The sequence below is a fragment of the Nannobrachium achirus genome (genome assembly GCF_963921795.1).
Source record: "Nannobrachium achirus genome assembly, chromosome: 6".
Lineage (NCBI taxonomy): Eukaryota > Metazoa > Chordata > Actinopteri > Myctophiformes > Myctophidae > Nannobrachium > Nannobrachium achirus.
Genome location: NC_137815.1, coordinates 31219635 through 31232694, shown reverse-complemented (window position 1 = coordinate 31232694; position 13060 = coordinate 31219635). Strand labels below are relative to the sequence as shown.

The 13060-nt window shown below is 40.8% G+C and overlaps 1 protein-coding gene across 1 annotated transcript; it reads left to right on the top strand.

Moving 5' to 3' along the window:
• Positions 1-29: 29 nt before the first annotated feature.
• slc26a6l1 (solute carrier family 26 member 6, like 1) lies at positions 30-13060 on the top strand (the record flags this gene model as incomplete). The annotated part of the gene is made up of 20 exons (XM_080728128.1): positions 30-169; positions 680-819; positions 1105-1215; positions 1290-1468; positions 3241-3405; positions 4169-4321; positions 4820-4902; positions 5288-5435; positions 6303-6416; positions 6964-7041; positions 7209-7304; positions 7723-7829; positions 7972-8041; positions 8368-8460; positions 8685-8795; positions 9301-9416; positions 9962-10283; positions 11397-11451; positions 11557-11699; positions 13052-13060. 20 exons carry the CDS (start codon positions 30-32, stop codon positions 13058-13060), a joined length of 2433 nt encoding a protein of 810 aa, XP_080584254.1.

Genomic DNA, 13060 nt, shown 5'->3' with positions numbered 1-13060 from the left:
TACACTTTGTAGACGGATTCAGTGCCATCATGGGATCTTCTGGCCGGTCTGGAAGATACCGAGTGGAAAGGGATGTGCTGGATGAGAAGAGGCTGGAAGAGGTAGCACAGAGGATCAGCTACTCTGACGCTCGCCCTTCTCTGACTGAACGTCTAAAAGATTCCCTCAGGTAAGGCAAAAGCATATGGTATTGAATTGTTTGAGATCAATTAGAGTTTCTATGTAATTGACACAGGGGTGTCATTTGGGGCATTAGGGGATGGCAATGGCCACGACCTAGTGTTCACATTTAATCTAAAATTCAGTTATTTTATGCATATAGGATAATTTACCCCAATAGATTTTGCAGATTAATCTGATTTCATCGCAATCGTCCATCTACATGTGACACAGGTTCTAATTTAGATAAGCCTTTTATTTAGGAACCACATATTTTGCCACCCCCTTTCTCTCTGAAATTACACCCCTGAATTGACAATCTCTAGAGCTAGGCTGATGAATCTATTAAGTATAAAATGATTTCAGTCTGATTCAATCATCAATGATCAGGGCAGAAAGAGCGAATAGGGACCAATATAATTATTATATGAATACTTTGAAAACACCACTCAAAATAAATAATTGTGTGTCCTCTTTCTACTTCACTTCTTTTTTGTGCCTTTCATGTATTCTCTCCCAGATGTACAATACCCAAACTGAAGCAAACTGTGGTGGGCAGCTTCCCTGTGTTATACTGGCTGCCCAAGTACTCTATCTGGGACTATGGCATGCCCGACCTCATCGCTGGCATCAGTGTGGGCATTATGCATCTGCCACAAGGTACTGTGTTATGACAGAGTATGACAAAGTCTAGAATGATTTGTAAAAGATCAATACTGCTGCAAGCATGGATCCGAACTAAGTCCTATAAAAACTATCAAAAATAGTGGATCTACAAGGCAAGCTCACAACACGTCACATTGCATTGTGTTCTTGTAGATTAGCTTTTGTTTTTAACATATTATATGAAACAGTCAACATACTTAATTCTCTTGAAGAATTTAGTTTTTCCGCCCTTGAATGGAGGAAGTTACTAAAATACACCATCTTTTTTGCTATTTACAGGCATGGCATATGCGTTGCTGGCCTCCTTACCTCCTGTATTTGGGCTTTACACATCCTTCTATCCAGCATTAATCTACTTCTTTTTTGGGACATCCCGTCATAATTCCATAGGTAAGGGCATAGAAAAAAGAAAATTGCTGGAAAGTTCCAAACAACTTCTTGTGTTAATCAATATGTTGGTTCAGGTACATTTGCTGTGCTCAGTATCATGGTGGGCAGCGTGACAGAGAGACTGGCTCCTGACATGGCTTTCCTCAGAGTGAACAACGGGACCAACCTGACCTCAGAGGTGGACATCGCTGCCAGGGACTCCTACAGGGTTCAGGTGGCTGCTGCCACCACGCTCCTGGGAGGGCTCATCCAGGTCTGCAAAAAGGCTGTCACCATGGTGGCCACCCTAGAAAGCAGGGACGTGCTGGCCATTGGGAAAAGCGGGACAACTCCCGAACGGCCGGTTCATTCCTGGCCGCTCCAGGCCGGCCATTAGGGAAAAAAAGTTTCACATTTCAAATGTATAATTTTTTTTATCATACAAGGCCGTTGCACAAAAGTAGTGGTGCGAGACGTTGTGTGCTTGTAGATCGGCTGTTTTCACTAGTTTAAATCATTTTTAAATACAAAACAAACAGGTTTGGACATACAAGGTTTCCACCCGACAACGACGAAATATAACTCATGTACAGTAATTGGCCCACTGGCTTGTCACTTGTCATGATCTGAAATGGCAAATCTTTGAGTAGCAGCAGTGCTATAGAGAGATATCTCTCTCTATAGCGCGCAATGAGGGCCTCTACAACTCTTTTTCCCAGGCTGAATCAGGCGCCCAGCACGTCCCTGCTAGAAAGGAAGTCCTGCTGTAAGGACATGGGTTGAATTAGTCAAATGTAGTTAATAAGTAGAATTAGTTAAGCTGAGGCACTGTGTAGTTAAGTTTAGGGATGCGGTTCAATCAAGTTTACTGCAATCCTTAAAGGTCCGGTTCACCTCTGGGACAACCAGATCTTATTTTATTGTTGTTTTTTGACACGATCAACACAATCCTGAGTTATTTTTGGGTTCAATCTGTGTTTTTAGATATTTTAGTATTTCAGCATGCTACAACTGGTCATATGATGCTTTGTAGCATGATATTGTATCATCTAATGCATCATATGAACAGTTGTAGCATGCTGAAATACTAAAATATCTAAAAACACAGATTGAACACAAAAAATTACTCAGGATTTTGTTGATCGTGCCCCAAACAACAATAAAATAAGATCTGGTTGTCCCAGAGGTGAACTGGTCCTTTAGGTAAGTTAATAACATAATAAAGCAATTGCAGTGGTCTCCCAGTCTCTATAGAGGTATTGCATGAAAATTCAAAGGGGAATACCTGGCCTTCCCGACAGTTATTGTTCAACAGTAGAAAATCCAGCACTCACATGCCTCGGGGGACCTGGCTGGGTTTGTTATGGTAGCAGGGGTGGACTGGGCATCTGGCACACTGGGAATATGCCTGGTGGGCCGACTATACAAGTGGGCCCTACCATTTTAGGATAGTTACAGTAATCTTTGGGCTGGGCGGCCACTAAGTGGAGAGGGCCAATCCCTCAGCAGCACCGGGCCACAGACATCACATGATTGGCCCACTGGCTTGTCTATCATCTGAATACTGGCCTAGTAGCCCAATCACAGGCTATACTGTGGCCCAGGAGTCCCACCCAAACATTTAACAGCTGATACAAGCCCACAACGCATCACTGCCTCGACGCGTTGTGAGTTTGTAGATCTTCTATGTTTGTTTCGCGCCGGTTCTGGTGGGCCGGTCTGGGCCAAGATGCCAGGGCCGCATTTATGTCCCAGTCCGGCCCTGCCTGGTAGTATTAAGAGAGTTACACATTTCAGCTTTAATTGATACATTTTTATTCAATGTTTTGAACACAGTTATTAATTATTATAGTTAAGTTTAAGCATGGTGTGGAGTGGTAGTGATTTCAGGAGGAGGGCATTGCGGTGGGACTTCCATTCTTTCTAAGGTGGCCCAACTTTTGACATACATATCCTTGTACAAACGACAGACATTGCTCTAAAATCATGGTTACGTCTCACCCAAGGTGGTGGTGATGTGTTCATGGATCATCCTTGTGCATACAGGTGGTACTGGGTCTGGTGAAGTTTGGATTTGTGGGAACCTATTTGTCTGAGCCTCTGGTACGTGCCTACACCACGGCTGCTGCTGCCCATGCTGTTGTGGCACAGCTCAAATACGTCTTTGGAGTGTCACCCACTCGGTTCGCTGGGCCTCTGTCACTGGTATATGTGAGTATGGTCCATACTATTCTACCTGCAATGGTTTAAATCAGTGGGTTTCAAACTTTTTCATATCAATTATTTATTCAGCATTATTGATTCTGAATTTGAGCCACAGACCACCATTTGATGAGATTTAGCCTCATAGACCAAAACAAATATTTTGCTCGTAGGATTGGATTTTTACAGAATTCCATGCTGTATTGAATTGATGTGATACCAGTAGGAGAGTTAACAGGCAAATGTTGAACAAAATAACAATTCTTCTACATTCTCTAATTGTAACTAAGTATTGCATATGTTTAGCAATAATGTCACTCTCGTCTTGAGAGTGTAAAATGAAACCAAATTATTTTACTCTCAAGAGTTAAAGATCTATAAGGGCCCATTTGGTAACTCTCCATCATTTAGCTAGGGACCACCTGGAACCCCCTCAAGGACCACTGGTGGTTTAGCATGATTGTTTGTGTGCATGGATCGATGTCCTAGGCCTGTGTGTGTGTGTGTGTGTGTGTGTGTGTGTGTGTGTGTGTGTGTGTGTGTGTGTGTGTGTGTGTGTGTGTGTGTGTGTGTGAGTGAGTGAGTGAGTGAGTGTGTTTGCATACATGTATACGTGTGTGTGTGTGTGTGTGTGTGTGTGTGTGTGTGTGTGTGTGTGTGTGTGTGTGTGTGTGTGTGTGTGTGTGTGTGTGTGTGTGTGTGTGGCAGTCATTGTACTTACAATTAACAACATGTTGCATGATGTCACAACTACATTTATTTGCTCTTATAGACCTTAGTGGACGTTTGCTCCTTGCTACCCAAGACACATCTTCCCACGCTGGTGGTCAGTGCTGTGTCCATGGTTGTTCTCATCGCAGCCAAGGAGCTCAACTCTTTTCTCAGCCCAAAGCTACCAGTGCCCATCCCAGTGGAACTCATCACAGTCAGTTATCTGTCTGTCTCTCTGAGTTGCAACGCATTGTGAGCTTGTAGATCGGCTATTTTCAAATGGCTGAAATGTATATAGAGCTGAAATGGTTAAGATATTGTAATAATAATCCAAATATATACAAAGTAATTAGTAACTAATGTTTTCTAAGCATTGTAGTGGAGTAAAAGTACAATGTTTGCCTCTGAGATGTAGTGGAGTAGAAGTAAAAGTACATAAAATTGGAAATACCCCAGTAAAGTAAAAATATCCTAGTAAATGTGTTACTTTACACCACTGGAAAACAGACTTGTGGAATCAAAATAGCTGACTCAGTGTCGGTAGCTTGATTCAGCAAGAACAGACTAATAATTTGAACCACAAGTGGCAAATGATTGACCACGTTTTACTTGCTTAATGATTAGTGTTGTAAAGTGCTGATGTGTGTGTGCGTGCGTGCGTGCGTGCCGGTGCATACATTATTGTTGTCTTATTGTCTCTTTTTGTGATTAGATTGTGACAGCCACGTTGATATCATCCTACACTCACTTGAACAGCAACTACTCTATCTCAGTAGTAGGACAGATTCCTAGTGGGTAAGCATTATATGACTTACCGGTAACTATTTATATTTAATTCACTTTAATTCTATGCCATTTACTTATTTGCCTGCATATACACATTCTTTTCCACCATGTTGAGGTACACTTGGAGTACATTGCCTACAATTAGAGTCCTCAAATTCTTCCCGAACCCAACAGTAACCGACCTGACGTTTTCAGTCCGGGCTGGGCCTAAAATCTATGCTAATTAGGCAATGGAAAAAAATATATATATATTATTTTATTACTTTTACTCTATGATGGAGTTCTCAAATTCTTCTACCTACAATATTTCTGTCATCACGCATATAACAATAAAGCATTGTTTATTAAGTGTTTCTTATTGCTGAATACGTTCCCTCTTCTACCTGTCTTCCAGTCTACGTCCACCTAGCACACCGGACGTGAGCCTTTTTGGAGAAGTTATCAGCGATGCTTTTGCCTTGGCCATTGTGGGATATGCAATATCCATTTCACTGGGAAAAACCTTTGCACTAAAGCACGGCTACAAGGTGGACAGTAACCAGGTAAACCAGAACACTTATTCATCACAATATCTCATTGTTACAGTATATACAGATCCATATAAAATACATTTGAATATTGTGTAAAAGTAAATAATCTTGAAACTTTCATATATTTCTTGAAACTTTCATATTTTATACAGCTCATGAATATCAAAAGTCCATAATTCAATATATTACAATATTACACGAGACCACTCAAAACAAGGATTTATAATAGAGAAATGTCAACCTTCTGAAGTCAGAGTTGCTTGAAGTCCAGTGAGAAGTTTCCTCGTCAGTTATGAGTTGGGCTGCTATGGCATCTGCAATGCTTTTTTACACAATATATTTCTTTTAGATGGATCTGTAGGCTACTGCTAACAAGAAACCCCCGCCCAATTAAAAAAAAAGAAAAGAAAATGCATTAATGCAGTCAGTGGTTCTCAACCAGTGGTCCGGGAACCAACAGTGGTCCTTGAGGGGGTTCCAGGTGGTCCCCAGGTAAATGATGGAGCGTTGGTAACCAAATGGACCCTTATTATAGATCTTTAACTCTTGAGAGCGTAAAACTTAAACAAATGGGTCCATTTGGTTTAATTTTGCGCTTTCAAGAGTTAAATTATTGTTAAACATCTACATTACTTAAAGGAGTGTTGTTTGATCAATGTTTGCCTCTTATCTCTCCTATGGTACCACATCAATACAGCATGGAATTGTATCCAACGATAACAAATATATTTAAAAAAAAGTCTTGGGTCCGAGAGGCTAAATCTGATCAAATGGTGGTCCGTGTGGCTCAAATGCAGAATAAATAATGGACCTTGATAATATCAGTGGTTGAAAACCACTGATCTAATGCATTCCTTCTCTGTGATGATGCGGTTGCAGGAGCTCATAGCGCTGGGTCTCAGCAATGCAGCAGGAGGCTTCTTCCAGTGCTACTCTGTCTGTGCCTCCATGTCTCGCAGTCTCATCCAGGAGAGCACCGGAGGGAAAACACAGGTGACACAGGATGGTACCAACACATATACGACACTGCAAAATGTCCATTTAAAAGATGCTGCTTTAATGGAGTTAAGGCAACACTGTGTGGTTTGGGGGGGGGGTATCAGTGCCCACTTTGTTTGGACTTTTGGTTGGCCTACTGGTCCAGGCGCATACATTACCACATAGGCATGGATGCCTGGCGGCGTCGCGGGTTCGACTCCCGATCTGGACTATCTTTGCCACATGTCACTCCCCATCTCTCCCCCCATTTCCTATCAGTCTACTGTCCTATCAATAAAGGCATAAAAGCCCAAAAACTAATCTAAAAAAAGGTACATAGTGCTGCTTTAATGTAGCCATGCTCTTAACGTGATTCCACATGAATTAACTTTTATTTCTAGGACTAAGCATCGGTATTGAAAAGCCTACTTTGAAAATGTACTTCACACAGCAGGCATGGCTTTATTGTAAAATTGCAGACACAAATAGTTTTTTCAACAAAATGTTTACATCAGTCCAATACCTTTGTGTTTTAGGTAACGTTAGCATCTTTTTGTTGCAGATGGCTGGAATGGCCTCAGCTGTAATAGTGTTGGTAACTATACTGAAGCTCGGGCCCCTGTTCCAGGAGCTGCCTAAGGTATTGCTATACCACACTGAACCAATAGATTGTACACGTTTACATTTTAAATTAGCTTAAGCAATGACTGTGTTTTGTTATGAGATGGCTTCTTTAAGCTATAGTTTTTGGACATGTCATACATGGCCGATATTGGCGATAATCACAATAGTGTGCTCTTCTTTCAGGCAGTGCTCGCGGTTATTGTCTTTGTAAATCTGAAGGGAATGTTCAAGCAGTATGCTGACATTGTTAGACTGTGGAGGAGCAGCAAGGTTGATTTGGTGAGGGAATAACATAATGTGTATGGATGAATGACTGAACATGTATTCATGTCAAATATGAATATATAACATGAATATAGCATATCGTCACTGTCGGGTGGAAACCTCGTATCTCCAAGTTTCAAATTTGTACGTTCTTTCTCAAAGTAAAGCCCTGCTTCATCATACAAGGCTGTCGCACAAAAGTAGTGAAAACAGCAGATCTACAAGCACACAACGCCTCGCGATGCGAGGCGTTGTGTGCTTGCAGATCGGCTGTTTTCACTAGTTTAAATCGTTTTCAAAATGATAAATACAAAATTAACGGTTTTGGAGATACGATATATATGTATATACTGTAGTACTGTATGTGTAAACATTATTCGTAATCATGCTGACTGCTGAACACATTCATGTCATACTCTTATCCTGTCCCTAGGTGGTGTGGTTGGTCACCTGGGTGTCAACTCTACTGTTTAATCTAGACATGGGCCTGGCAGCATCCATGCTCTTTGCTCTACTAACTGTCATCTTTAGGACTCAGTTGTAAGCTCAGTATCAATGCAGCTCTGCTATACTTACTTACTACTACTTTACCTTACTGATGGCCCAACAATTCAACAAACCAAACCATGTCTTGTTCCAATGCTCATAAAGCTTTTATGTATTTGTTATTTTCCTCTTTTAGGCCAACATATTCTGTTTTGGGACATCTTCCAGGTACAGAACTCTATTTGGATGTAGAGAATCACAAAGAGGTAAAATATATGAACAGTTAAAGCTGATATATTCTAAGTAGTTTTCTTCTGACATAGGCCTAAGCAGATTCTTTGGCAATTGCTTATTTGTATTTTTAAAATGTATTTTATTATATTCAGACGGCTAACAATGCTCCCTAAATAAAACTAGTCTATGTGACACTATTCCTTTATCTGTGAGAAGCTCTGTTCATGGGTGTCTGTCAAAATGTAAAATAAAAATAGGCAATCGCCAAAAAATCTGCTTATGTCAGCAGAAAACTGCTTATTGATGACAAATAAATACCTCTAATGGCCAATGATGCTACTCTCATTTCATTTGACAGGTGAGAGAGGTACCAGGCATTACTATATTCCGTTCTTCCGCCACAGTGTACTTCGCCAATGCTGATCTCTACCTTGAGGCCCTAAAAGAAAAGGTTTATTGTTATTTTGGCTAATAATAATTAATAATCATTAATACTGTCCATTTTTAGTTTTAACTAATTAACTAAGACCAGCTATTTTAGCTATTTGTGGCAGTAGTACATATTTGAAGTGGTTGGCCATTCTCCTCTCTAATAGTGGCCATTATTCTCTATGGTGTGTGAATTATTATAATCATAATTTGTTGATTAAGTTTTAAAACATTGATTTCTTTTAGAGTGGGCTTGACATCAGCAAAATGATTATCTATAAGAGGAGGCAGGAGGCGAAACAAAGACGCAGGGAGAGACGAGCAGAGAGAAGAGCAAGGAGGCAAGCTAGGAGAGAGGTAATGTTGTGGTAACTCATTAAAACCGAACCACTCTAACCATTATTGTCTCCACCAGGCCAAAAGGCAGGGCTGAGACTATGTTTTGCTTGCCTGGCTCCAGCCAATAGACCCGCCCACTCTCTGACTGGACAAGCTCCAGCGCAGAGTCTGAAATCAGGCTAATGTTTTGCACCCTGTCCGCCCGTCCGTCCATCCACGTGTCCGTCTGTGAACAACTAATCTCCGGCAACCTTGTGCCTTTCGCAGCGAGACTGTGCTAGCACACTCCCTGGATGCCAGAGCAGAACCTCTGCCCCACATTTTTCAGATCGGGCCTATTATAGCGCCACCAGGAGGCCGATTTACTGATTTTGTCCAAACATAGTCATTAAATGAAACGGGTTTTTCAGATTTTTCATTCTATCCTGAATCGCTATTGAACTGTACTTTCCTGTGCTTTTCTCTGCAAACGGCTAATGAAGTATTCAATCAATCAATCAATTCTCTATCCAACGCCACACAGAGACGAGCGCAGAGGGCAGCCGGCCAGCCTGTGTTCTCTGTAGAAGACGAGGCTGAGCGCTGGAGGGATGGGAACGACTTTACACAGGAAGAAGACAACCATGACTGGAGTGGCAGGTAGCGTTGATTTCGTCGCCTAAAACTATGACAATAATATGTTAGTCGACTACCTTTTTTCACTGACGAAAAATAAATAAAATCCAAATGAAAACTAAGCTATGATGACTAAAACTATGACTAAACATATTGACAATTTCGTCAAGAAATAAAAACTAGACGTAAAATGTTAAAGAGGGACTACTTGTTGAAGTGATGCAGTATAACGAAGACAAGTCGTAGGCTAAGAAAATTGCAGATCTACAAGCTGTGACGCATTGTGAGCTTGTAGATCTGCTATTTTCGGCATGCAGCTAAGCTAAATCAGGCATTATGACGCCATCACGGCCTGCTAGATACATTTTAGTATCTAAAATGAACTGTAGATTTAGGTGAATGAAACCATACAATATTTAGTTGACTAAAACTAGACTAACACTAAAACATTTCAGATGACAAAAATGTGACCCAAAAAAACAAAAAACAAATCTGTAATGTATTCAAAAGACTATGACTAAAACTTAAATCCAAATTTTGCTTGTCAAAATCAACACTGGTTGTGGCAGGGAGAACGGAACGGTCTTTGTCATGCCGGACACGCCTCGGACGCCGGAGGGTCATAGATGGGAGTACCTGAAAGGAGGAGGAGCCCCAGACGACAGCGGCAGCTTGGGGTCCATGTCTGAGCTTGGGGACGGGGACACCACCACCCTGGGGGACGGGGACACCACCACCCTGGGCTCCAGCAACGAGGACACCCTGAGCAGAGACCTGGAGCGAGTCTCTCTGGGCTCCCTGGGGAAGTGGACCTGGGACATCCACTCCATCATCCTGGACCTCAACACGGCCAACTTCATTGACACTGTGGCTATCAAGATGGTGAAAAATGTAAGTCACTCCATCTTGGAGGAGTCATCAGTTAGACCAGAGGTGGGCAACTTTGATGATGGTGAGGGCCACACTTTCACTCCAGAGGGCCACATTGCATATTGCTACTTCCTACTTTGTCATTCTAGTATCTCATACAGATCTGTATCTCATTCTAGTATCTCATACAGATCTGCAAGCTCAAAACGCTAGTATCTCGCTAGTATCTCATTCTAGTATCTCATACAGATCTGCAAGCTCAAAACGCATCGCGCTGCGATGCGTTTTGAGCTTGTAGATCGACTATTTTTGCTTCTTTTGAATTGGAATCCTGAATTATTTTTTGTTATTTTTTAATTGGAATCCTGAAATGTAACATTTTGATTTAATTTCAAACACATTTAGTTATATATTCATGTTGACTCTATGAACCTAAATACGAATACCTACATTGGACATAAAAAAAAAAATGTGAATACTACTATACTAGTCATTAAGCTACTAATATAGACTGACGGAATTAAAGCATGTTTGGAATTGTAACAGCTGAAATCAATAATATATCAGTATTCCGGTAGTAACCTGCGTGCTGCATTAAGTGAAGGTGGGGGCCGCATGTGGCCCCCGGGCCGCCAGTTGCCCATATATGAGTTAGACCAGTGGTTCTCAACCTGTTTAAATTATTTTTTGGGGGTCCCCAGCCCACATGATTAACTTAATGTGCAACATTGTTTTCTCGCTCAACAGTAAACAAACCAACATGAAGTTTAAGTGTATAGAGAGTATCTGCACATTTCAAGTGACAATTTAAGGACTTTTTAACTTAGTCTAATGACAAATTAGACATTGGCCAAATTGTCAAATATCAGATGCAGAAATTGTGAAAATAGCTACATGCTCACAACGCCTTGCAACGCAACTTGGTGTGCACCAAGTTGTGTGGCACACCAAGTTGTGTGCCACCAAGCACCACCCCAGCATCCACCTGTACTTCTGAGGCTCCTACATTCAATAACCTGTGTGTTGGTGTGTGTGTGTGTGTGTGTGTGTGTGTGTGTGTGTGTGTGTGTGTGTGTGTGTGTGTGTGTGTGTGCGCGTGTGCGTGTGTGTGTGTGTGTGATACTATCCTAACAGATATTCCAGGACTTCAGTGAGATTGATGTTAGTGTCTACATGGCTGGATGTCAGGGTAGGTGAATAATACCCTCCCTATAATAGCTTCTGAGTATAAAGAAGCATTTCATGATAGCTCTGACCTTGGTAGCCACTAACTTATGTTATGTGCTCCATTCAGCCTCTGTGGTGGAGCAGCTAGAGCGCGGAGACTTCTTCACAGAGTCCATTACAAAGGGACGTCTCTTTGCCACTGTCCACGATGCAGTGCTGCACTGTTTGGACCATCAGGCGTCATCGTTTCCCAGATATGAGAATTCAGTGGTGCGTCTGCACTTGACATCCATATTCAACTACAGTGGTGGGAAAAGTAACTACTCAAAAGTATCAATAATGCAAAACAGAAATACTTTGTTACAAGTAAAAGTCCGGAATTCAAAATGTACCTGAGCAAAAGCACCAAGGTATTGGGATCTTGTACGTTAAGTACCAAAAGTAAACGTACTCATTATGTCCTGTTTAAAGTTTTCAAATGTATTCAAATATTTTGAAAATAGCAGATCTACAAGCTCACAATGCGTCGCATCGGCCAGAATGTATATACAGTGCTGTACTGTAGGGCTGAAGTGGCTATGTTTTGTAGGCTAATAATAATCAATCTACAAATTAACCAAGTAACTAAAGTTTGAAATAAACGTAGTGGAAGTAAAAGTACAATATTTAGATCTGAGATGTAGTGGAGCAGAAGTAAAAATTGGAACTACTCAAGTAAAGTACAAATACCTCAAAATGATAATAAAGAAAATATATATATATATAAGTTATTACAGTACTTATGTAAATGTATTTAGTTACTTTCCACCACTGTTCAACTACACATGGATTTATTTTATTTTTTTGCAATGAATACATGAAAAGATACCAAATGTATAAAATAATCATAATAAATAATAATTACAATCTCATTGCAGGGCATGCAGTATGAGACAAAACTGTAAGGATTTTGCCATCATAAGGATTCTTCTTCAAGATTACTGGAGAGCACAGTATGGCTGGAAATGGAAAAGCTTGTCACGTGACGTATTGATAATAAACTGTATCGTGGTTCTCTCTCTGCATAGATTGTGATTAGGCTAATATTGTTAAGTGTTTGTGGCTGTCTCTTTCATTTGACTGTTGAGACTCATTGTAGCCAATTTATACTTTCATCGGACAATGGTGTTACATGCCAAAATTAGCAGATCTACAAGCTCACGGTGCGTTATTGCGGATGCAATGTGAGCTGGTATACTGTAATGTATGTAAGATATGCTAGAATATTCAGCATGCGACACATTGTATGATGAAGTATAAATTGTCTACAACAGAGCACAAAATGTCTTGCTAAAGTCATAAAAAGGATGAAGACAATTTCAACTCTGATGAGAAGTAACAGACACTTTAATTGTCTCTATATACTTAATGTGGGAAAGTGATTCAGTGCATTTGGAAATATAAAAAAAAGAAAACAGGAACAAACAAACCGATGGAATATCTGATGCTGGAGATACTGACCATATCTGAAGGAGAAAGTAACACTTAAAAAAGAAAATATACCTGTATTCAATACATAAATAAACATGCATCACCCTGGAAGTGTGGGTGCTTGTTTTTTCTCTTGTAATTCCACAATACAGACAGGGTAG